Source organism: Rhinoderma darwinii, chromosome 8 (assembly GCF_050947455.1).
Source record: "Rhinoderma darwinii isolate aRhiDar2 chromosome 8, aRhiDar2.hap1, whole genome shotgun sequence".
Taxonomy (NCBI): Eukaryota; Metazoa; Chordata; class Amphibia; order Anura; family Rhinodermatidae; genus Rhinoderma; species Rhinoderma darwinii.
Window position 1 is genome coordinate 52662846 of NC_134694.1, and position 25703 is coordinate 52688548.

General features: G+C 41.9%; 1 protein-coding gene across 6 annotated transcripts in view; it reads right to left on the minus strand.

The window, feature by feature from the left end:
* OPHN1 (oligophrenin 1) overlaps positions 1-25703 on the minus strand; it is a 268324-nt gene that overhangs the window by 37947 nt on the left and 204674 nt on the right. For all 6 annotated transcript variants that reach the window (XM_075835642.1, XM_075835641.1, XM_075835640.1 and 3 more), the window contains 2 exons: positions 18711-18816; positions 16007-16166 (listed from right to left, as the gene is read on the minus strand). In XM_075835642.1, coding sequence (XP_075691757.1) covers positions 16007-16166; positions 18711-18816 — 266 coding nt within the window. The remainder of the gene's footprint in view (positions 1-16006; positions 16167-18710; positions 18817-25703) is intronic.

Sequence of the window (25703 nt, forward strand, 5' to 3'; positions counted from 1 at the left end):
ATTAGCCCCTGTACGACGTTTCGGCTCTTAACATGGAGCCTTTCTCAAGCATACAAACAGTGTAAAAGCATGTGCTAAATATGGAGACCACACGACTGGTCTCATTAGGCAAGTGATTTAGCATAAAACATAAATAAGTACAAAGATACAGTCATGTTGCATCAGTAAAAGTTATAAAATACAAAGAAGTGCCATTGTGTATATATGATGGTCCTCAGATCAATCAGGGCCATCCAGTTTACAGCAGAAAAATGCTAATTGGTGAACAACTTTAAAAAAAGTGCAGGTGCACATAATATAACAAATTAAAAACATGAGCCTTGTGTTTACCTCGGATCCATGTGTTCGGGTTGTAGTTCCGGTGCCTGAAAAGTGGGGTGGCGACTATCTATGACAGAGTAGTCTCTTGCTACAGCGCACTTTCGCGCATGCGCAGTGCCACTATGAGGCAGGCGGCGGCCATCTTAGTACAGCATACAAGGCCAGCAGCGGCCATGTTTGTATAATCTTATTGTCAAAATTAAAACTTTATTCTAGGAACCGTGCACACAGTCGATTGCGTCCATGTACAGCGTAAAGGGAACTTAGAAGATACCAAAAAATGCAATTTAATGGAGATGACAGGGAATACACCCTGTCACCAATCATAACTGCACTGTGAGATATAGACTAGTAACTTTAAGAGTCAAGAATATGTTGCGCTGAAGATGCGCATATAAATGAGAGCAGTTGATAAAGAGACTTAAGGTAGCCATTTATAGATAAAAACGGCAAAATGAAAGGGAAGACAGTCATCATACATATCCAGAAAGGATTATGATGATTATGATAATGTTACCCCTGGGAAGATAGCAAAAAAAAAAAAAGTTCTAAAAACGCATGAAAAACGCTGTACAAAACGCATGGTGTGCATCCCGAATCCTGAGTCCTGCGGAAAAATCGGTTCTCAACAAGGGACTCTAATTTTGTCCGTCATCTCACACGGATTGGATCCAATTGGATAGCGATCTGAGCCAGTTTTTTCGTTCTATTAAATTAAAGTGTTGGTTCGCTGAGCAAGTACCTGTCACTAGGGTAAGGAATTCTGAGATATGTTTGGATGATGTAAAATTGTATAACAAAAGTAATTTTGTACCAAATAATTATATTCCTGCTCTTGATGCCTTTATTTCTGCTGTTAGGAGAGATGTTGAACATCTAAAATATATTAGTAAGAATATTTCAAACATCCCAATATGACTGGGGATGATATAGCTGCACTACAGGCTCTGGTCCATGATGACCACATCACCATTAAGCCCGCAGACAAGGGTGGTGCTGTGGTCATCATGGACACGACCCAATATGAAGCTGAAATTAATAGACAGCAGAGTGACATTGATGTGTATAAAAAAATTGGCCTGTGATCCCAAATTTCGGATTAAGAGACGTATACAAAATATTGTGGATGAGGCCCTACAAAATAATGTGATTGATAAAAAAACCTTTGATTATTTAAATATAGAGAATCCTAGGACTCTAGTATTATACACGTTACCTAAAATACACAAGTCCTTGGTTGATCCCCCAGGACGACCTATAGTCTCGGGCACCGATTCTATCTTTAGCCATATAGCCACCTTCCTGGATAGAATTCTGAGGACCTTTTCCACAGAGGCCCTCTCATATATCCAGGATACGTCAGACTTCTTGAACAAACTCAAAGAGGTATATCACAGGATCAACAGGTCATTTTAGCATCATTTGATGTTAGTTTGTACACGTCAATTACACATGAAAAGGGGTTACAGGCTATGAGCCTATATTTACAACAGACTAGTTACACTACAGTGGCAAAAAAATTATTTCTTGACTTATTAGAGATTGTCCTGACAGAATGATTTCTTGTTCCGAGAAAGTTTTTATGTTCAAACTCAGGGCACGGCGATGGGGTCCAATGTGGCCCCAAAGTACGCGAACATGCGATACCTTGAGGAGTCGTTCGTCTATGTTTCCCACCACTTCGGCCATGTGCTGAGGTGGTGGCGATACATAGACGACGTCTTCCTCAAATGGGACGGCAGCAGTGGTGAACTGCAGGAATTCCATATGTTTTTAAATACGATTGACCCTACAGTCAAATTCACTCTAGTTAGCTCAGTTTCGTCCATCCAATTTTTGGATGTGACGGTTGGAATCCATGACGGTACCCTTACTACAGAAATGTTTAAGAAAACTGATAAAAACAATCTGTTAGTATTTAACAGTAACCATCCACGTTCTATGATTAAAAGTCTCCCGATAAGCCAATTTATTTGTGGTAAACGTATTACCAATGTGGAGGATAAATTGGAGGGTACTCTTCAAAAATTGAGGATAAATTTGTTCAGAGAGGCTATCCATCAGTACCCCTTAGACAACAAAGAGCTAAGGTGGGAGTTATGGAAAGGGACACACTATTACAGACTAGAAAACGAGGGTTATTGCCTGCTCGCATACCATTTGTAAGCACCTTTGCTGAAAATAGTGATAGTGTTAATAAAATCCTTTTAAAATACTGGCCCATCCTGAGACAATGTCTACTGCATATTCCTGAAATTAAGGCCTCATTTACACGAGCGTGTGCGTTTTGCGCAAGCAAAAAAACGCTGCGTTTTGCGTGCGCAAAAGGCAATTGACAGCTCCGTGTGTCATCCGTGTATGATGCGCGGCTGCGTGATTTTCGCACAGCCGCCATCATAGAGATGAGGTAGTCGACGCCCGTCACTGTCCAAGGTGCTGAAAGAGCTAACTGATCGGCAGTAACTCTTTCAGCACCCTCGACAGTGAATGCCGATCACAATCTACACCAACCTGTGAATAAAAAAAGACGTTCACACTTACCATGAACTGCCTGCTTCCTCCAGTCCGGTCTCCCGGCCGTTGCCTTGGTGACGCGTCCCTCTCTTGTCATCCGGCCCCACCTCCCAGGATGACGCGGCAGGCCATGAGACCGCTGCAGCCTGTGATTGGCTGCAGCCTGTGCTTGGCCTGTGATTGGCTGCAGCTGTCACTTGGCCTGAATTGTCATCCCGGGAGGTCGGACTGGAGGAAGAAGCCGGGAGTTATCGGTAAGTCAGAACTTCTTTTTTTTTTTTACACGTATATGTATATTGTGATCGAAAGTCACTGTCCATGGTGCTGAAACAGTTTAAGTCTTTCAGCACCGTGGGCAGTGACTGTCTCCTGACGTCGCGTACCCGAACATTTTTTGCCGGGTTCGGTTAAAACGAGTTCGGCCGAACCCGGTGAAGTTCGGTGCGCTCATCTCTAATTTGACACTCCGTTTGGATGTTTGTAACCAGAAAAGCACGTGGTGCTTTTCTGTTTACATTCAGGAGTTTGACAGCTCTTGCGTGATTTTCGCGCATGCAACGCAGGACCGTCAGTGTGGCATGCGTTGTTTTCACGCACCCATTGAAGTCAATGGGTGCGTGTTGCGTGAAAAACGCAAGAATATAGAACATGTCGTGAGTTTTACGCAACGCACTCACGCTGCGCAAAATTCACGCATCGTCTAAACAGCCCCATAGACTATTATAGGTGCGTACGACACGCGTGAAAAGCACGCGCGTCGCACGCGCGTATAATACGCTCGTGTAAATGAGGCCTAAGAGTAATCCTCTTTTTTCCTACCGCAGGTCACCTAATCTTCAGGACAGATTAGTACACTCTGATATAGGCCCTGGTAGAGTGAACAGACAAACGTATTTTACCAAAAGCAAAACAGGCTGTTTTCCGTGTCTGAATTGTGTCAATTGCCCTCTGATTCGAATGGGCTCACAATTTATCCATCCCCAGACGAAACGAACATATGATATTAGGTTCTACTTAAATTGTAACTCAGACCATGTCATATATGTACTAGAATGCCCATGCCACCTCCTCTATGTTGGAGAAACTTCGCTCGAATTCAAAACACTGTTAAATCAACACTGCTACACGATCCGCAAAAAACGTATGGACCTTCCTGTGTCCAAGCATTATATAGAAGCTGGACACACGGAAAAAGATATACGAGTATATTTGATAGACCATGTACCAATGTTACATAGAGGTGGAGACCGTATTAAATCTCTCAAATATAGAGAGCTTCAATGGATTGAGAGATTGCAAACATTGAGACTTAGGGGTCTCAATGTTGACTTCATAACGCACTGTGTAGTCTAGGGATCTGTTTACACTCCGTGGGGATGTATTGTTCATAGGTCTTCCTGTATATGAACCAGTGTAAAATCTACCAAATTTGTAACCTTATCTATTTCATTTCTTCCAGATCTCTGATAAACAGAAAATATCAAGTATCACTTGTGTTTTACCTTGGATCCACAATTTCGGGGTATCGGACCATCTTTATCACATATTGTTTTGATTTGCTTCTTATGGTATCTCATTCAATTGCATTAAATAATACTCTGTATATGAATATATCTACCAAAAATTTTTGGGGAGATAAAAAAAAGAAAATTTTTTTGGGGTAAAAATGTTAAAAAAAAATAATTTTTTAAACATTTTTTTTAAGGATATTGTGCACACCAACAGCGTTTTTCATGCGTTTTTAGAACTTTTTTTTTTTTTTGCTATCTTCCCAGGGGTAACCTTATCATAATCATCATAATCCTTTCTGGATATGTATGATGACTGTCTTCCCTTTCATTTTGCCGTTTTTTATCTATAAATGGCTACCTTAAGTCTCTTTATCAACTGCTCTCATTTATATGCGCATCTTCAGCGCAACATATTCTTGACTCTTAAAGTTACTAGTCTATATCTCACAGTGCAGTTATGATTGGTGACAGGGTGTATTCCCTGTCATCTCCATTAAATTGCATTTTTTGGTATCTTCTAAGTTCCCTTTACGCTGTACATGGACGCAATCGACTGTGTGCACGGTTCCTAGAATAAAGTTTTAATTTTGACAATAAGATTATACAAACATGACCGCTGCTGGCCTTGTATGCTGTACTAAGATGGCCGCCGCCTGCCTCATAGTGGCACTGCGCATGCGCGAAAGTGCGCTGTAGCAAGAGACTACTCTGTCATAGATAGTCGCCACCCCACTTTTCAGGCGCCGGAACTACAACCCGAACACATGGATCCGAGGTAAACACAAGGCACATGCTTTTACACTGTTTGTATGCTTGAGAGAGGCTCCATGTTAAGAGCCAAAACGTCGCACAGGGGCTAATAAAAAGCCGTTTTTTCTATCACAAATTGGAGTGCTGTCTCTTATTGGACGAATATTGAGGATCTGGGAGCAGTGATCGGGCTCCTGGGACGTGCACCCACCTATATTCCTGACTGGTGCTGCTGGATGGTGGACATTCTATATAATGTTATAGATATATAACATCCCTAATTATTAATTTTTTGTATTAACAAATTTCAAATATATGTCTATATATAATATATATTACGTGTATATATATATATATATATATATATATATACACACACACACACACACACACACACACACACACTCACACACACACACATACATTATAAGCCCTAATTGATTACTAACTAATTAATTGTCCTAGTCTGAGTACTATCTACCTAAACTATAACTAGCTGCCTACACTAAAACTCTCTATATGGAGGTGTTTTTGTGTGTTTTTTTTACAGTTGGTGCGTCTTTATATGAGACACACAGCAGCTGCTCGGCACAGCTTCTTCTCCCCCACTGTCTCAGAACGATCTGACAGGGAGGGAGGAGAAACATTGTAACAAACAGCACAGAAAGTTTGTTGCTGCAACAAACTTTGCTGTGAACACCATGATAGCTTTATCATAGTGATCACGTCATCAGGACCGACACCAATCCGGTCCTGTCTTCTCTCAGCACTTAGGCTGCTAGTAGCAGTGTGTGCTGAGAGATTCAGAGCACAGGGAGAGCACTGTGCACTCTGTTCTGGCACCACGTGAATTAACGGGCTGCAGGAAAAAAGGCCAGCACGGCAGCCCGTTAATCTACGTGGGCTGGTCGTGAAGGGGTTAATAAGGCTTGAGAGTAGGGCTGGTCAATTATGATCGAAATCAAAATCACAATTAATTGAACATGTAACCTTACGATTATTGAACCATTATTTAGACCCCACTCCTTTTGCATGCCACACCCCTTATTTGCATGCTAGGCCACTGAATTAATATTTATCCCCTGAGCCTGCTGTATATCTACCCCCTGACACTGCCTCCACAGAGTATATTGCCCGCATAGTGCTCCCCACAGTATGCCCCTATAGTTGCCCTCCACCCAGTATAATGCCCCCACACAGTATAATGCCCCCCATAACTGTCCTCCATGCCATATAATGCCCCTATAGCGGCACCACACACACACACACACACTGTATAAAGTCCCTCACAGTTGCCCCCACAGCTGCCACCAATAGTGCCTGATAAAAAGAATAATATACATGTTCATCTAACCCCGTACCAATGACCAGTGGAGGAGACCCCTCTGCTCCTCTGGTCTGTGCAGCTTGGCGCAGAAAGACGCGATGACGTCACGGCCTCGCGTCCAGCAATACATAGTGAGTGATAGAGCAGTGTTTCAACTGTATCTGCGTCCTGTAGATGCAGATACAGTTCAAACTGGGAAAAAATTGATAAAAACGAGATATATTAATGGCACATACAAAAAATTTGGTGAAATCCTGTTCCGCGTAAAGCCCCCCCCCCCCCCAAAACACAAGGGGGCACTCCCGTCTGGAACAGCAGGTCACAGCAGGAACAGTTGTTGGTTGGCTTTAAAAAAAGGCTTGGATAATTTCCTAGAACAAAAAAATATGTCAATATCTAGAAATGTTTTCGTTCCCTTTTCCCGTTTCTTGGTTGAACTTGTTAGACATGCGTCTTTTTTTCAACTGTACTAACTATGTAAACTATGAATTCGCAACATGACGTTGATTAATTGCGCTGAATTTCGAGTTAGATTATTTTTTGATTAATTGCCCAGCCCTGCTTGAGAGCACCATTTGTATTTTCCACACACCATCTTTTCTCTCGTTTTGTGTATACAATACGGAGACCAAGACCACTACACTTATAAGGTAAAGGTGTATACAGCGGAGGTCACAGGAAAAGCAGTGATAACACATAAAGCCATTTGTTTTCTATACGCTTAGAAACAAGTTGGACATTTCAATACCTCATTGTCCAGCAAGCTTAAAAGTGGACCAAAAAAATTCTGATTGCAATTTCTACATATATACTATAATATACCATTTACATTGTACGAAGGTTGTCACAATACCAGAATTTGGACTTCGATACCGATACTTTGTGTAGTATTGCGATTTTCGATACCAAAACGATACTTTGCCAACAGTAATAAAAAAATAAAAAAAGTTCTTCCATTTTCTGATGCGAGGTACGTGGTGTGATGCATTTTGAATGTGCCTTACATTAATAGTAATTAACCCCATCATGTTTCTCAGTCATAATTGACAACATTGGGTTAATGTGAGGTACATGATGGGGTTAATTACTATTAATGTGAGTCACATGAAGGTTAAATTCATCACACCTCGTGCCTTGCATTAATAAGTAAAAGAAAGACATTTTTTTTTACACAGTGTACACATCATAAATGACACACAAAAAATTTGTTGTGCAGGTTATTACGGCCGCGCAAATACCGAATATGTGTATTTTATGTATTGAGACTTATTTTAATGTTTATTGTAAAAAATATGTATGTGCATTTTTTTTAAATTTAACATTACTTTATTTTTACTTTTTATTTTTAAACTTTAATGTACTGGTATATATCTAGGGATTCCCTGTGACACCATCCAAGGATCATCCCCCCCCCCCCCCGTCTCATTTTCTCCTTGAATGCTGCGGTCAGCTTTGATCGCAGAATTTCAGGGGAATAGCAGCGGAGATGTGAGGTTTCTCTGATCTCCGCCATTAGAGCGGGACTGCGGCTGTGTAATACAGCCATTGTCCCGCTCCTGACAACAAATGAGGTGATGCGGCCGGCGCTGAACTAATGACTAATAACTGATGACAGAACATGGGGGTGTTTTGTAGTGCGCCCGCGATGTTTTGCCTTAAGTGCTGCCGCTCATTACTGCACCACTGGTCGCATCACCTCATGTTGACCGCGCGCACACTTGTCAGGACTCAGGAGCGGGACAATGACTAACACACAGCCGCAGCCCCGCTCTCATACATTCGTGTGTTACAATGCTGAGCTGTGCGGTCGCACAGCTTAGTATCGAAATACATGAAATAACGGTATCGAACCGTTTGAGGGTGCACGGTATCGAAGTTTCAATGCATCGTGCATCCCTACATTGTACATGGTGCATAAATTAAATCCTGTACAAGGATAAGGGCCTGTTCACATCAGAGTTGGCTTTCCGTTCAGGGGTTCTGTCTGAGGTTTCCGTCGGGTGAACCCCTCAACGGAAAGTGAAATTGAAACCTTCGCTTCTGTTTGCATCATCATTGATATCAATGATGAGGGAAACATTGCTAATGGTTTTCGTTTGTCACCATTCCAGCAGGTTTCTGTTTTTTTCTACGGAATCAATAGCAGTCGTCCGCTCCCGATTGCATGTACACGGCTGTCTCACAGGACGAGAATCCTCGTCATAATGCGCAAAGTACCCGCCGCTCAGGACAAGCATTCTCGCCCTGTGCGGTCTGTAAGGGCTCATTCAGACGAGGTGTTCCTCGTCCGTGTGCGGTCTGTTGAAATAACGGACAGCACACGGACCCATGCAAGTCAATAGGGCTATTCAGACATGCGTGATTGTTCACACAGCGAGTGTTGGTTGCGTGAAACTCACTGTATGTCCTACATTGATCCGTTTTTGCAAACGTTGTCACCCATTGTAGTCTATGGGTGCGTAAAAAACACGAACGGCTGTCCGTGTTTCGCGTATCAGTTGCTAAAGAAATGCAGAGAAATAAAAAAAAAAAAAAAAAAGGAAGTACTTGCAGTGCATAATGACGGACGTGAAAAACAGATGCCACACGCAAAGCACACTGATGCCACATGCAAAGCACACTGATGCCACACGCAAAGCACACTGATGCCACACAGACATGAAATGCAGGAACTATGGTACGTTTTTAGCCCACGCGAATTGGACACGTTCATGTGAATGTAGCCTAAAACTACAAAAAAGTTAAATGTTGCATTTCTTGTCAATAGGAATAATGCATTATGTCAAGTTTACCCAGATTGATCCTTTAAAGGGGTATTCCAATCTGAGAAATTTATGGTATGTCTTCTGATTGGCACTCGAGAGTGAATGAAATGAGGTGGAGACATAACCACAGATGGGTTTCTCGAAGATTTATTGCGGCCCTTGGGAGTGGTACAATCTAAAAATGAGGCCCTTGGACCAGAAAAGTTTGTGTACCCCTGATTTAGACGATTAAGAAGTACTACTTATTACAGTAAGGCTAGGACTCGCGGGTGACTTCGATGTCTCACTATGGGAAAAAAACATTTTTTTTTCTCCAACTCTTTCCCATCGAGACACACTGAAGCTGCCCGTGCGTTGCGGTAACACTGTGACTTTACCAGGGCATTCAAATCGTCACTGTGGAATCCAAGCCTAAATATTAAGAAATTAAGAACAAAGTAATAAGTGTGAAACTAATATTAAATACCTTTTATAAATGGCTTATAGGTCACAATAGCTATACTGCCTTTCCTTAGGAGCCCTGAAAGGAATATCATGAACGCGAAGAAAACAGTGCTAGCATTGAAGCATAAGCAAAGAATGAACGGGGCGGGCATTGATGAGGCTGCTGACCAATAGGATGCCTCAAACCCGGGACTTCTGAAGTACACCCGGGTTTGAGGCTTCCTATTGGTCCAAAGCCTCCTCAATGCCTGCCCCGTTCATTCTTTGCTTATGATTCAATACCAGCACCATTGTCTTTGCATTCATGATATTCTTCAGTGCTCGTGCCCTGCACGCCCCGAAATTTTTAAATATATACAGGGATGATGGGGGTCACATTACATATCTGAGGTGCGGTCACGTGATTCTGTGACCGCACACAGAGAAATCGGGAGTACGGGATAAACTAAAGGGGAAGGGAGAACTAGTGGGGAGGGCCAATAGACAGATAGAGGGGGAAGAATAATTAATAAAGAACAGCCCAGGGTCATTACGTGAGTGAGGTTTGGACAGAGGACTGTGTGCATACTAACTCTCGTGCACGAGCCTGTGTCGAAAGAAAAAAAGACCAGATGAAAAGCCGTACTTCCGGCCGAGCAGAGGTAGGGTGAGTAGGAAGAAATGGGTTCAGATTTAATGCAGAATATATATTAGGAACTTTATTCAATATTTAAATAGAATATTAGTTCAAAAATTGTGTTCCTGGAAAACTCCTTTAACATCCGCACAAAACTGTGTGGTGGGAACTTCACAGCTGAGCAGCTGCATACAACCCTTAAATCACCAAGCACAATGCCAAGCGTCGGATGGAATGGTGTAAAGCAGGCCACCACTGGACTCTGGAGCAGTGGAAACATGTTCTGCGGAGTGACGAATCATGCTTCTCTATCTGGCAGTCTGATGAACGAGTCTTGGTTTGGCGAATGCCAGGCGAACGTTACCTGCATTGTGTGAACTATAAAGTTTGGTGGAAGAGGTATAAAGCTATGGGGTTGTTTTTCAGGTTTTGGCCTAGGCCCCTTAGTTCCAGTGAAGGAAAATGTTCATGCTTTAGCATACCAAGACAATTTGGACAATTGCATGTTTCCCACTTTGTGGAAACATTTTGGGGAAGGCCCATTTCTGTTCCCTCATGACTGTGCCCCAGTGCACAAAGCAAGGTCCATAAAGGCATGGTTTGGGGTGAAAGAACTTGACTGTCCTGCACAGAGCACAGAGCTCAAGCCCATCAAACACCTTTGGGATGAACTAGAAAGGTCCCCTCGTCCAACATCAGTATCTGACCTCACAAATGCTTTTCTGAATGGGGAAAATTTTCCACGACACACGCCAAAATCTTGTATAAAGCCTTTCCAGAAGAATGGAAGCTGTTTTAGTAGCAAAGTGGAAAGCAACTCCATATTAATGCCTATGGATTTAGAATCGGATGTCATAAAAGCTCCTGTAGGTGTAATGTGGCGATGACCCAATACTTTTGTCCATATAATGTATATTTTACTGCAATTTTATACTTCCTTTATGTAGAAACAAAGTCTCATTGAAGTAGTTTCATAAAATAAAAGTAGTGCCTGTAGTACTGTGACTCATATTTCAGTAATGTGAAGAAGTTTTATGTAATGAGCTGTGGAATGAGAAGAATGCTTTGTGCTTGTTTGTATTAGTATAACTTTCTATGTGCACTGCATAAAACTGCAGATCACACAGATATTTCAGCCATTGTAGCGTTTTGCTGTAGAAGCAGACACATTTCACGTCTTTGAATGTGTGACGGGGTTATGCACAGTACAGCAGACCAGACAATTGCATATGCAAAAGGGGGACTTCACTGGAAAAAAAAATTGATTTGGGATTTGTAACCTGACCTTGGCATCATTGTCTGTGCTAGTACATACATACGGGAGGACGTTTTAGGTCATGTAAGGCTGAATGTTCCAGGAGATTCTGAGAAAATGTCACCTCTCAATCTCTTCCAGGGACTAATTCACATGACACTACTTTACTCTTGGCAAATAATAGCTATGATGGTGACACAGGTCTATATTTTACAGAACACTTGTACAGTTCACAATAGTCATAACTTCAAATGTAGACTTCAAGAACCTTCTGTCATGCATTAAGAAGCTTGTCTAATGGAATACAAGTTATTTTGTATATCACCTAGGATACAGAAGCAGCAAAGCTGAATTTGTGGATTAACCGTTTCTTCTGTGCACATTTCTCAGAGAAAACTCAGCAGATTAACCTCCAATCCTATAGAAAAGCGCTGTTAGCACATTGTGATATCAATGTTCTCTGTGCCATTAGACAAACTCAGCTCTACTACGTCTTTGCTGTAGGTTACCACAAAACCTCTACGTTTACCACTGATCTCATTTCAGTTAAAAGAAAACACATACATTTATATATTTGTTTGAATGATATAGAGCAGATACATGAGATTATCCTAATAGGACATGCAGAAAGGACAAAGTGTCTCCTGTGTTCCTAATAAACAAGAGATTCTGCCTTTTAGAGACTCATTTCCTATTGACTCGGTTTCCCAAGAGACCTATATAAAAGTCCAATGAAATGTTAAAGATACTCTTGAACTTTGTTAAATTGGTATAGAAAATTACGATATCACCTGAAATCTATTTGGTAAATAAGTAAAGTGAATATTTTCTGTCCTACTTAGACCTTCTCCAACAGCTTACAGTTAAGGAAAAAAAAATGTAATTGTATTATGTCTGATTGTACTGACAAACTATTCAAACATCTTTTCCAAGGGAGCGGTTTTATGAAGACAACCCTTTTCCATAGCCTTTATTAGGACAAATACGCATCATAGAGGGTGTACACCGTTTGGGACACACTTCCATTGGCCAAAGCAGAGAGCCGCTAACCAAGAGTGGCTTACCTATAATTTACATAGTTGGCTATTCATTTGATTGGCCAGCAGGTAATACTACATTTCGCCCTGTAGCGATCACTAAATGGGGAATGTATAGCTAGCCGCAGCTCTACATAGCAATTACAGATGATCGCCGGGGGTTTCTGAAGTTGGAGCCATGGTGATCAGCTGATTGCCAGGCGGGTTGGGCAGACAAACACTTATATTACCACGGTTAGGCCCTTATGCTGTATTTGACAGTTCTCAAAAGTTGATGAAGAAATTCGATCTACAATAGTTAGGGTATGTTGGATACATAAGCCTTGTTCTTCTGGCATGAAACGTGTTCTACTGGCCTCTTTAACCCCTTCGAGACTAAGCCATTTTTTGATTTTCGTTTTTCACTCCCCACATTCCAAGAGCCATAACTTTTTTATTTGTCCATCAATAGAATGGTGTGAGGGCTTATTTTTTGCGGGAGAAGTAGTAGTTTCTGTTGGTAACATTTATAGTTCCATATAATGTACTGGGAAACTGAAAAAAATTATTTGCGGGCTGAAGTTGGAAAAAACGGATTCCTCAATTGTTTTTTGGGTTTTGTTTTTACGGCTTTCACCATGCGGTAAAAACGTCAACTTATCTTTATTCTGTGGCTCAATACGATTACGGTGATACCAAGTTTATATAGTTTTCTTTTATATTTTGCTACTTTTACTGATAAAACGTTTAGTTTTTTTTTTTAACAAAAAGTTTGTGTCGCCACATTCTGAGAGCCATAGCGTTTTAATTTTTTCTCCGATTGAGTGGTTTGAGGCTTATTTTTTGGATGAGCTGTAGTTTTTAATCGGTTCAATTTTGTGGTACGTAGAACTTATCAAAAAATTTTTTTACAGCAATTTGACCAAGAAACTGCAATTTTGGAGTTTTACTTTATTTTTTTACGCCGTTCACCGCATGCATTAAATAACGCTATATTGTAATAGTTCAGACTTTTACGGATACAGCATTACCAATTTTGTTTACTTTTTTACATTACTTTAGGGGGGAAATGGGAAAAGGTTTTTTTTTTAACTTTTAATATTTTTTATGTAGTTTTTTCACTACTAAAAAGTTTTTTTCTTTTACACAATTTATTAGCCCCCTAGGAGACTTGAACCAGCGATCGTTAGAAAAATATACTGCAATACTAATGTACTGGAGTATATCATAATTTTTACAGGCTTCTGTTAAGCCCTGCCATAGGCAGAGTCAAGGCAGCCCTGGGGCCTTCATTATGCCCCTGGTCTGCCATAACAACCGTTGTCACCTCCCGATCTTACTGCAGGTGGGGGCGATGAGCTGTCGGAGGGAGCCCGCCCCTGTTTTCAACGCCTTGTCCACAGCATTTGAGGGGTTAAGCAGCCAGGAACAGCACGATCGCTGCTCCTGTCTGTTAGTCTCGGGTATCCGCTGTAAAATACAGTCGACACCCGCAGCATATGGTGTGCGCTTCAAACATCACCCCCCGCACCCGGACGTAATGGCACGTCCGTGGGGGCGAAGGGGTTAAAGAAAAGAGCATGCTTGTTTAATAGATTCCGGTCTCTGTGACAACGAAAAAGGAGAGATTATTTTCAAGGTTAATCTTCATTATGCTACAGTGGCGACTCTCACAAAACGAGAAAAATCAGAAAGCACTGACTGTAAATGCAGTTCTCATATGTTCTTAAAGAGGCTCTGTCACCACATTATAAGTGACCTATCTTGTACATAATGTGATCGGCGCTGTAATGTAGATTACAGCGGTGTTTTTATTTAGAAAAACAATAATTTTTGACGGAGTTATGACCTATTTTAGCTTTATGCTAATGACTTTCTTAATGACCAACTGGGCGTGTTTTACTTTTTGACCAAGTGGGCGTTGTGGAGAGAAGTGTATGACGCTGACCAATCAGCATTATACACTTCTCTCCATTAATTTACACGGCATATAGTGATCTTATTAGATCACTATGTACAGCCACATACACACACATTAACGTTACTGAAGTGACCTGACAGTGAATAAACATTACCTCCAGCCAGGACGTGATGTCTATTCAGAATCCTGACACTTCGCTAACGTTTGTGTGTCATTTACAGCACAGCAAGCGTAATCTCGCGAGATTACGCCGTAAATGACAGCCCAGCGTGATCTCGATGTGCTGTTCTGTAAATGACACACAAACATTAGCGAAGTGTCAGGATTCTGAATAGACATCACGTCCTGGTTGTGTGCACATAGTGATCTAATAAGATCACTATATGCCGTGTAAATTAATGGAGAGAAGTCTATAACGCTGATTGGTGAGCGTCATACACTTCTCTCCACAACACCCACTTTGTCAAAAAGTAAAACACACCCAGTTGGTCATTAAAAAACTCATTAGCATAAAGCTAAAATAGGTCATAACTCCGTCAAAAATGATAGTTTTTCGAAATAAAAAACGCTACTGTAATCTACATTACCGTGCCGATCACATTATGTAGGAGATACGGCACTTATAGGTTAAAGGGGCTCTGTCACCACATTATTTTATGTGCACTAGGTAGTAAACAAAATAAATGTTATTGTTAATTTTGGATGTAAAATACTTGTTGGTAATCTTATCAACTGGTCATTGTGATCTTATATAGATGCGCCAATTCTGAATGAAAACATTTTATACAAGACTGTAAGTTATGGTGCTACAGTGAGGATGCCATGCATTCACAATCCAACTGTTTTTATAGTTATATATTTTTCTAGGTTGGAAAGTCTGGCTGGCATATAATGCACAGCTGTAACCGTGAATAGCTGTCCCTTCTAAAAGGGTACCTGTCACCAGAATTTCACCAATTATACCAGCACTACCGAGTGGTAGTGGGTGAAAAATCATTTCTATATAACCTATAATTGTCATCGTAGTCGGCTCTATAGCTTTAGTATTCAGCTTTTTAGTGTTCCCGCACCGTATGCTAATGAGCATAAGAGTCAAATCTTTATTTGAAAAGAGTCAAATCTTCGTTTGAAAAGTCCTATCTTCATTCCTCAAGTCTTTCCGAGTTTACCCCGCCTCCATACTTTTGATTGACAGCTCCTCGCCTTTACCCAGCACACTAAATCCCACGCTTGTGCATTGATGTCCTCTTCTGGTGTGTGCGCACAAAGGGACACCGGATTATTACGATAAAATGTGCAAAATGTTTGCAGACCGTTATTTGTAGTCGGAGGAGGAGTTTAGGAGAGGGGATAACGGCAATGAACATTTGATAGCAGCGGCCAGTGAGGGATAAGTAAAGTTCAATAGGTGAAATGCTGGTGACAGGTTCCCTTTAAGCCGAAAGGAAAAATACACACTTGCATATATCTTTATCTTTTGGAAGGGTTAGTGGTACTGGAAGTTTGAGTAGCATTTAAGCAGTTCATAGGGCATAGTGTTCTGATTATGGCAAGTGTATTACGTACCTTGTTACAATGTTCTATGAGAAGATCAACCACAATATTTTGGAATTTGATGTTCATCATAGCAGCTACGGTATCTTCCTGGGCCCTCATCAAAGTTGGTCCAAAAATAACCCCCATATTTGAAGGAGACATGAGGTTTTCGCTACTGTGTTCACATACTCTGCAATACATTATACATTATGATGGAAACTTGCGCAGTAGAATATAAATTATTTTACAAAGACGTTTGAAGAAACGGTTACATAGGTTGAAAAGACACATGTCCATCAAGTTCAACATCTCTATCATTTACAAGTCATTAATTGTAACCCTGAATGCCACTTGTCAGTAAACATCTAGCCTTTTTGTAAATGCTGACAAAGTACCTGCCATTGCCATCGTCGCATAGGGCATTCCATAATTTGACTACTCTTAGGGTATGTGCGCACACACTAATTACGTCCGTAATTGACGGACGTATTTCGGCCGGAAGTCCCGGACCGAACTCAGTGCAGGGAGCCGGGCTCCTAGCATCATAGTTATGTACGATGCTAGGAGTCCCTGCCTCGCTGCAGGACAACTGTCCCGTACTGAAAACATGATTACAGTACGGGACAGTTGTCCTGCAGCGAGGCAGGAACTCCTAGCATCGTACATAAGTATGATGCTAGGAGCCCGGCTCCCTGCACTATGTTCGGTCCGGGACTTGCGGCCGAAATACGTCCGTCAATTACGGACGTAATTAGTGTGTGTGCACATACCCTAACAGTAAAGAACCCTTTCCTATATTGATATCCGAAACGTCTTTCTTCCACACGCAATGGATGTCCCCTGGTCCTTTGTAGAGTCCTTGGAAGGAACAGATCATGTGCTAGTTCTTTGTATTGACCATACATATACATGTTACAAAGATTACCTAAGACGTCTTTTTTCCAAGCTGAACAAGCCCAATTTCTCTAACGTTTCATTGTAAGGGACACCTCCCATCCCATTTAATAATCTAGTCGCCCGCCTTTGAACACTCTCCAGTTCTCCTATATCCTTTTTACAATGTGGAGCCCAAAACTGAATTCTATATTCAAGATCTGGCCTTACAAGGGATTTATACAGGGGTAATATTACATTTGAAAAACAGGTTTTTATCTCTCTTTTTATACACCCTAAAATCCTATTTGCAGCTACTGCTTGACATTGAATGCTGTTGCTTAGCTTATTTGTAACCAAGAAATGTGTAAGCTATAAACCACATCCTACGGGAGTATTTGCAGTTCCATTCATTATGTATATATTACATTTTCTATCTGAAAACACTTCTAATTCTTACTTGGCCTAGTATGTTTTTTCATGCACTAAAGCAAGGATGTCACAATGCCTATGCATGGAAAATTTAGCCATATTCTGCCACTGGTATTATGGAGCATCAATGCCATAACCAATTTTTAATTCAGCACTGTAGAAGACATATTTGGCTATGACGAGCCCTTAGAAGACTGAGGAAAGGTGACTGCCATCATGTTACTATCCTGGATACCAACAATATGGCTGGCACTTGGAGTCATTGCAGAATAGAACGGTCAACTGTATGAGGCAACATTTAAGTACAATATAGAAGTAGTGATCCAGAGATAGAGTGTGTAGGGGGGAGACTATCTGTGCGGATGCTGTATGTAAGGCAAGTGTCATGACAGAGGGATGAGAAAAACAAAGAAGCAAAGGGTATTCCCATCTCAGACATTTATGGCATATCCAAGCGTGCTCTGTGGTTTCCATAACTTCCATAGAAGTGAATGGAGAGAGACGGGCACATGTACAGCCACCTCTTCATGCATGCTCAGCCTGGATCTGGCGGCAGCCGGTCTCCATTCTCTAGATACTTGTGGGTCCCAGAGGTAGGATTAACACCTATCCGACATTTACGTAGTCTCCGATGGAAATATCCATTAGCTCCAGACTACAAGAAACGATCTAAGTAACTTCTATTGCGAAGGATATGCTGGTGATACTTTCTAGAGTTAGACCACATTGAGACCATTCATTCAACATAATGTGTCCCTCATCTCAGGAAAGGGCACATTAAATTCAGAAGAGAATGAAGCAGACTCATTTGCACTATGCACGCAGTGCACTACTAGGAAAATTGAATTTGCATTCAGAGTGTGCCCTTTTTATGTTTATTTCTAATCCAGCAAGTAGCAGAAAAGTATTTATTATTTATCCCTAAAATGATTTCACATAAAACTATGGGGGGATTTATTAACGACTTAACACATCTTCTGTGATGTTAAAAAGGCGCAAATTATGGCGCATTTTAGATTTGTGCAATAATTTGCAACTTTTTGCCATTTAACACGGCACCATATTTATTAGGAGGCATGCATATCTTAATAAATTTGTCCCAGTGTACTCCAGCTCAGTTAGTTTGACTGCAAGTCTTAATAAATCACTCCTCCTTGTGTCCACTTTAAAGTAAAGGATTACCTTTAAGAAACTGAACTTTTATATTATCCTGTGACCCCAGTCCATTGCAAGAAGCTGCCAGCGCATGCATTTAGCATTCGAATGAATAGAGAGGTGGCCACGCTTGTACATGTCTCACTTCATTAAAGTATATGGAAGTTATGAAAAAAGCCTAAGATGGGAATGTCCCTTTAAAGACTCCACCCAATGTGACCATAATATATGTACTAATATACAGTCATATACCCTCCTCATGTTCTGGGTTTACCTGGATAGGTGCCTTATAATAAGCTCCAGCATTTCCCGGTGATTGTCTGGCAGTCTATACACCAAGCAATGGATCGCTCCCAGTCTGTAATCCAAATTCTCAGACTCTGAAGAAAGAATGATGCATGCGATGAAGTAAAAAAAAATAAATCAGTCTGAATAAATACATTCATTTATGAAAGATCACACATTTGTCTCTGTACTTTAAAGCTGAACAATAAATAACAATATTAACAGGTTAAAAATAAAATAAACTATTATAAAGAGCTTATAGAATGCCACCGGGTATGCGCTCTGGCTGAACACCAGTGAGACACAGCCAGGTCTTCCAGGGTTATATACTATTCAAGTACAAAGACTGTTCTGCATAAAATGCAATCTGCGGGAGCCAGCTTATTAAGTGCCAAGAACACAGCTCTTCAACCCAAAGGCGAAGTCCTTCACTGCAGTATAGGTCACCACCAGATAGGGGATGGAGGAAAGGAGACCACCAGAGAGCTCAGATACAGACTTAGAAGATTTTCATTATGCCTCATACATTTCATTTTGGTCTCTTGGGGTTTTTTGTTTTTTTTTGATTGTGAGCAATTTTTTCAATTCAAAATGTTAAAATGGGTTGTCCCCCTTCTGACAACTGATGACCTATCCACCGGATAGGTCATCAGTATGTTATCAGTGCGGGTCCGACACCCGGACCCCGCACTGATAAGCCGCTCCGGTGGCCTGAGGGCACCGGATGTTGTGGCACATAATGCTATGTACGGAGCCCGGAACCAGTTGGCTCCGTACATAATAATAATCTTTATTTATATAGTGCCAACATATTACGCAGCACTTTACAATTTAGAGGGCACATGAAACAAACAATATCAGACATTACATAGTGACAAAGTTAATTTACAATTCAAAGCTGAGGAGTGAGGACTCTGCTCGCAAGAGCTTACAATCTATGAGGAAATAAGGGAGACACAAAGCGTAACAGTGTTTGTTCTGTACAATAGTCCAGCCATTTTTTATACACATGGGTGGTACACATAAAGCTGCATGAGCTGGTCACCAGCCAGTATCCGTCTATTACAGACATGAAGAGAAGGAGTGTGAGGGAATCTTATTCTGATGACTAATCTAAAAGGAGGGCCATGGAAAGGAGTCCGATTAGGGAATGTCATAGGCCTGTCTAAATAGATGTGTTTTCAGGGCACGTTTAAAACTGTGGATATTGGGAATTAATCGGATTGTCTGGGGTAGCACATTCCAGAGGACTGGTGCAGCATGAGAAAAATCTTGGGAGACGGGAGTGGGAGGTTCGGATTATGGAGGATTTTTATCCAAGGTTGTTGGCAGAACGTAGAGCGCGAGTAGTGTGGTAGACAGAGATGAGGGAGGAGATGTAAGGAGATGCAGCACTGTGGAGAGCTTTGTGGGTGAGAGTAATGAGTTTGAATTTTATTCGGAAGGTGATGGGCAACCAGTGAAGTGACTGGCACAGATTAGAGGCGTTGGTGTAGCGGTTGGTCATAAATATGAGCCTGGGTGCTGCATAGAGGATAGATTGGAGAGGGGAGAGTTTGGTGAGGGGAAGACCGACTAGTAATGAGTTACAGTAGTCAAGACGAGAGTGAATCAGAGCAACAATGAGTTTTGGCTGTTTCCTCCGTAAGAAAAGGGCGGATTCTGGAGATGTTTTTGAGGTGAAAATGACAGGAGCGTGAAAGTGATTGAATGTGAGGAGTAAAGGAAAGATCGGAGTCAAAAATAACCACGAGACAGCGGGCATGCTGCTTAGGAGTTATGATAGTGCCACACACAGAGATGAAGACATCGGGTTTAGGGAGGTTAGTAGACGGTGGGAACACAAGGAGCTCAGTTTTAGAAAGATTCAATTTCAGATAGAGAGAGGACATGATGTTAGAGACAGCGGACAGACAATCACTGGTGTTTTGTATTAGAGCAGGGGTGATGTCATGGGAAGAGGCATATAATTGAGTGTAATCAGCGTAGCGATAGTACTGGAAGCCAAATCTGCTTATGGTTTGTCCAATAGGGGCTGTGTAGCGAGAAAAGAGGAGCGGACCTAGGACTGATCCCTGAGGAACCCCGATAGCAAGGGGAAGAGGAGAAGAAGTGGAACCAGCAAATGGCACACTGAATGAGCGGTCAGAGAGATAGGAGGAAAACTAAGAGAGAGGAGCGTCCTTGCGGCCAATAGAGTGGAGCATGTTGAGTAGGAGTTTGTGGTCTACAGTGTCAAAGGCTGCAGAGAGATCCGGAAGAATCAGGAGAGCTGCCAAGAGATCATTTGAGACTTTAGTAAGGGCAGTTTCTGTGGAGTGTTGAGTGCGGAAACCAGATTGTAAGGGGTCTAGAATGGAGTTGGCAGAGAGATAGCGGATAAGGCGAGAGTAGACCAAGCGTTCCAGGAGTTTGGAGATGAAGGGGAGATTAGAGACTGGTCGGTAGTTAGCAGTGCTGGATGGGTCAAGAGTTGGTTTTTTCAGTAATGGATTTATAATGGCATGTTTGAAAGAGGAGGGAAAGATACCAGAGGAAAGAGAGGTTAAATATTTTAGTCAGGTGACTAGTGACAGCCGGGGAGAAGGACTGGAGGAGGTGTGAGGGGATAGCATCACTAGAGCAGGCAGTAGGACGAGAAGAAGAGAGGAGCCTAGAGACTTCTTCTGTTATTGGGTCAAATGCGGAGAGTGAAGAAGAGGGAGTGCAGGAGGGAAGGGGATCGATGTTACTCGGGGACTGGGAGATAATATCATGGCGGATGTTGTCAATTTTAACTTTAAAATAAGTGGCCAAGTCTTCAGCACTGAGATCTGTGATTGGCATCTGCACTTTAGGGCTAAGAAGGGAGTGAAAAGTATCAGAGGCGTTTTGGATTATTAGATAGTGTTGAGATGAGAGAAGTGAAATAGACTTGTTTGGCTCGGTGAAGGGCAGAGTTGCAAGTTTTGAGCATAAATTTGTAATGGAGGAAATCTGCAGCCAACTGCGATTTTCTCCACAGTCGTTCGGCACATCTTAAGCACCGCTGAAGAAAGCGAGATTGAGGCGTGTGCCAGGGGTGTCGTCGTCTTTGTCGGGTGATTCGGAGTGTAGGGGGGGCTGCTTCATCCAATGCATTCTTGAGAGTGTTATAGTAAGTTTGGCAGCCAGATTGGGACAGGAGAGGGAAGTGATAGGGGACAATGAGGACTGTAGACTGTCTATGAGTTTTTGAGTGTTAATGGCATGTAGATTTCTGTATGTCTGATACGTAGGGATGACCGGAGAAGGCAGAGAATATTTGATAGTAAAGTAGAGAAGGTTGTGGTCAGAAAGCGGGAGAGGAGAGTTAATAAAGTCAGAAACTGAGCAGAGACGGAATACCACCAGGTCCAGGGAATGCCCGTCTTCATGTGTAGGAGAGTTAGTAAGTTGTGACAGACCTAGGGAGGAGGTTAAAGATAGAAACTGGGAGGCAGATGAGGAGATTGGGTTATCAATGGGGATGTTGAAGTCACCCATGATGAGAGTGGGTGTTTCAGAGGATAGAAATTGTGGAAGCCAGGCAGCAAAATGATCCAGGAATTGGCGGGGTGAGCCCGGGGGGCGGTAGACAACTGCCACTAGGAGGAAAAAAGGGTAAAAGAGTCAGAGTGTGGACTTCAAAAGAGGGAAATGTGAGTGAGGGGACCGGTGGAATGACCTGGAAAGTGCACTGTGGGGAAAGAAGTATGCCCACTCCTCCACCCTGCCTGTTCTCAGGTCTGGGGGCATGAGAGAACTGGAGACCACCATAAGATAGAGCAGCAGGGGAAGTAGTCAGACAGGTGTAGCCATGTTTCTGTAAGAGCCAGGAGGTTGAGAGAGTTAGAAAGAAATAAGTCATGAATAAAGGTGAGTTTGTTGCACATGGACCGAGAATTCCAGAGAGCACAGTTTAAAAGGAGACATGAGAAGACATACAAGGAATGGTAAGAAGATTAGCAGGGTTTCTATGTGTGGCAGGTAAGTGGTTGAGCTTGGCAGAAGAAAAGGGAGGACCAGGGTTGGGAGAGATGTCCCCTGCAGCTAGTAGCAGGAGAATGGAGAGAGACAGCAGATGGCTCTGTGATTTATGAGAGCATTTTTTATGTTGAGCAGTGGGATGGGATGGGTTAAGTTGACTGAGGAAAGTGAATAGTGCATGGGAGCTGTAACTGTGCGAGGCAAGGAGAGGTAATGATGTGAAATTTTTTTTGGCAAGGCCTAAATGGGCGGTAGGATTGTAAAGCAAGAGCAGCTATAATGATGAGTGCGGTAGTGAACATGTTTGTTTGTATTTTGTTTGTAAACTGGTAAAATATTGTATCTAATAATTACAATGTGTGCTAGTTTGTTTGATTTGGTAATGCAGCTTACCTGTCACTGACCCTGTCCAACTGCCATGGATAACTGCCAGGACACTGACAATATGACACTTCGACAGAGATGACTTCTGCCGTCGTGCCCCCCTGCATGAGTGCCTTCCCCATATGCTACATATAAATTTATAGGGGAGTAGATGCATAGCATAGCGGCCGTGCTGCAGAACGGCAGGTCCGCTCCTATTCACTTGAATAGGAGCAGAGCTGCAGTACTGCAGCTCAGCTGCTATTCGGTGGTCGGAGCTAACTGCTTCCGGCATATACGTCCAGTGTACGGAGGCACCGAACCAGCTGATCTGTGCGGGGCCCGAGTGTTGGACCCCCACAGATAATGCACTGATGACCTATCCGGTGTCAGAAGCTGGAAAACCTCTAAGTAAAAGATCGCACTAAATTATTAGTAATCTTATATTTATACATAGATATATTCTGAAGTGTCATCACCCACATCAGTTCCTGTCCCCAATTGGGCTCACAATTACTAATTCCCTATCAATTTTCCTATCTCAAACACACAAACAAACAGCATAGGAAGTCAATTAACCTACACATTAGTATATTTTGGATTGCGGGAGAAAATCCATGCAAAAGCGAGAAAAACATACAAACTCCATGCAGATGTTACCCATGGTCAAATTCGAACCCAAGACATGATACTGCACGTGATATCTGTCTGTCTGTCTGTCTATCTGTCTATCTATCTATATATAGAGAGCGAGAGATACATTCAAAAGTTAGTGGTGGGCACTGAAAAGTGCAACGTTTCAGTCCTGCAATAGGACCTTTCTCAAGCATAGTGATATAAAGATTTGCGGCAACATATATAGAAGTGTTACACTGGCATCAACAGCCCCATTATAATAAATTAAACCAATACAGAATGTGCAAAGCAATATATAAACAAATAGGTTAAGGTATCAAAAAAGATAAAATTGATACATGAAGTGAAAGTGACAAGTACATCATAATAAACAAAACACACACATAATTTTAAAAATATCTAATTAAAGGTTAATCAAAATGTACACAGCTGTGTCACAAGGTGGAGCTACAGGACCACTGACCAATCATCATTTGGAATTGGTATTCAGCGATATCTAAACTATTCCATATAATCATAAGTCTGAAGTGGCCACAAGGTAGGACTGTGTGAATGCGAGTGCGGGGAGAGAATGTTTATGGAGAATGACTCGGTGAGTAACTCCACTTGGTGCTGAGGAACCGCAATAAAAACGCACCGTGTGAACGGTAGCAAGTGGAGATACAAAGGAAGGTCCATGACCGCCAATAGTAGGCTAGCAGACATACCATCACCGACAGTGGTGTGAGAGGTGGAGTGTCAGCTGGTGTGGGCACCAAGTCCCATGCAAACCCAGTTGTGGGACGCAGGTGCAGAAGTGTGCACACTACCCAAAGGGGGGAGAGGAGAAGGGAGAAAGGATGCAAACACCCCACAGTTAAGTGAAGTGGGTGCATCTCTGTTGATATGGTTTCCCTCTTTATCTTTGCATGGACTCATATTATACACATTAAACTCATTTTCCGTATCTTTGGCTTTTTGATTCTTCCACATGGAGACGGTTGTCAATAGATTTCTATTTACCCCCATGAGATACTTTACGTGGTCCCCATCTACAGCCATTCGCTTTAAATTAGAGACTTTAGGACTTCTCTTGACACCTGGATGCCTCAACTGATCACCCGGGTTGTTCTTTAGCAACCCTACAGAGATGCACCAACTTCATTTAACTGTGGGGTGTTTGCATCCCCTCTCCGTTCTCCTAACCCCCCTTTGGGTAGTGTGCACACCTCTGCACCTGCGTCCCACATCTGATTTCGCATGGTACTTGGTGCCCACACGAGCTGACCCTCCGCCTCTCACACCACTGTGGGTCATGGTTTGCCTGCTACCCTACTATTGGCTGTCATGGACCTTCCTTTGTATCTCTACTCGCTACCGTTCACACGGTGCGTTTTTATTGCGGTTCTTCTGCACCAAGTGGAGTTACTCAGTGTCATTCTCCATAAACATTCTCTCCTCGCCCTCGCATTCACACAGTCCTACCTTGTGGCCGCTTCAGACGTATGATTATATGGAATAGTTTAGATATCGCTGAATACCAATTTCAAAATGGCCACGACAGCTTCTCAAGCACTATGTATAAACTTTATGTATAAACTTGTAATTTTTCTAAATATACCGGACATATTTAACGGTTCCGATTCTATGTCACTTATATTGAGAATGAAATGCATATGCACTTTATCAATGTATGTTTTTGCATTAATTATGTCGGTTACCTAATGAGCTATGCTCCTTATTTAACCCCTGTAAAACTCTGTTTTGTCATGCTTGAAAAAGCCTTCATTGTGAGGGTGAAACGTTGCATTAAGATGTGGTGGTGAATAAATCCTTTATACTTTTGGAGTGCTGCTTCCTTGCCGAATTTTTGCATAAATATCGATCTATTGCTATATAGATATCTAGCTCTCTCTATATAGATATCTAGCTATATATATATAGATATCTATCTATATATATACACACATATATATATATATACCCACACACATATATATTATATATATATACCCAC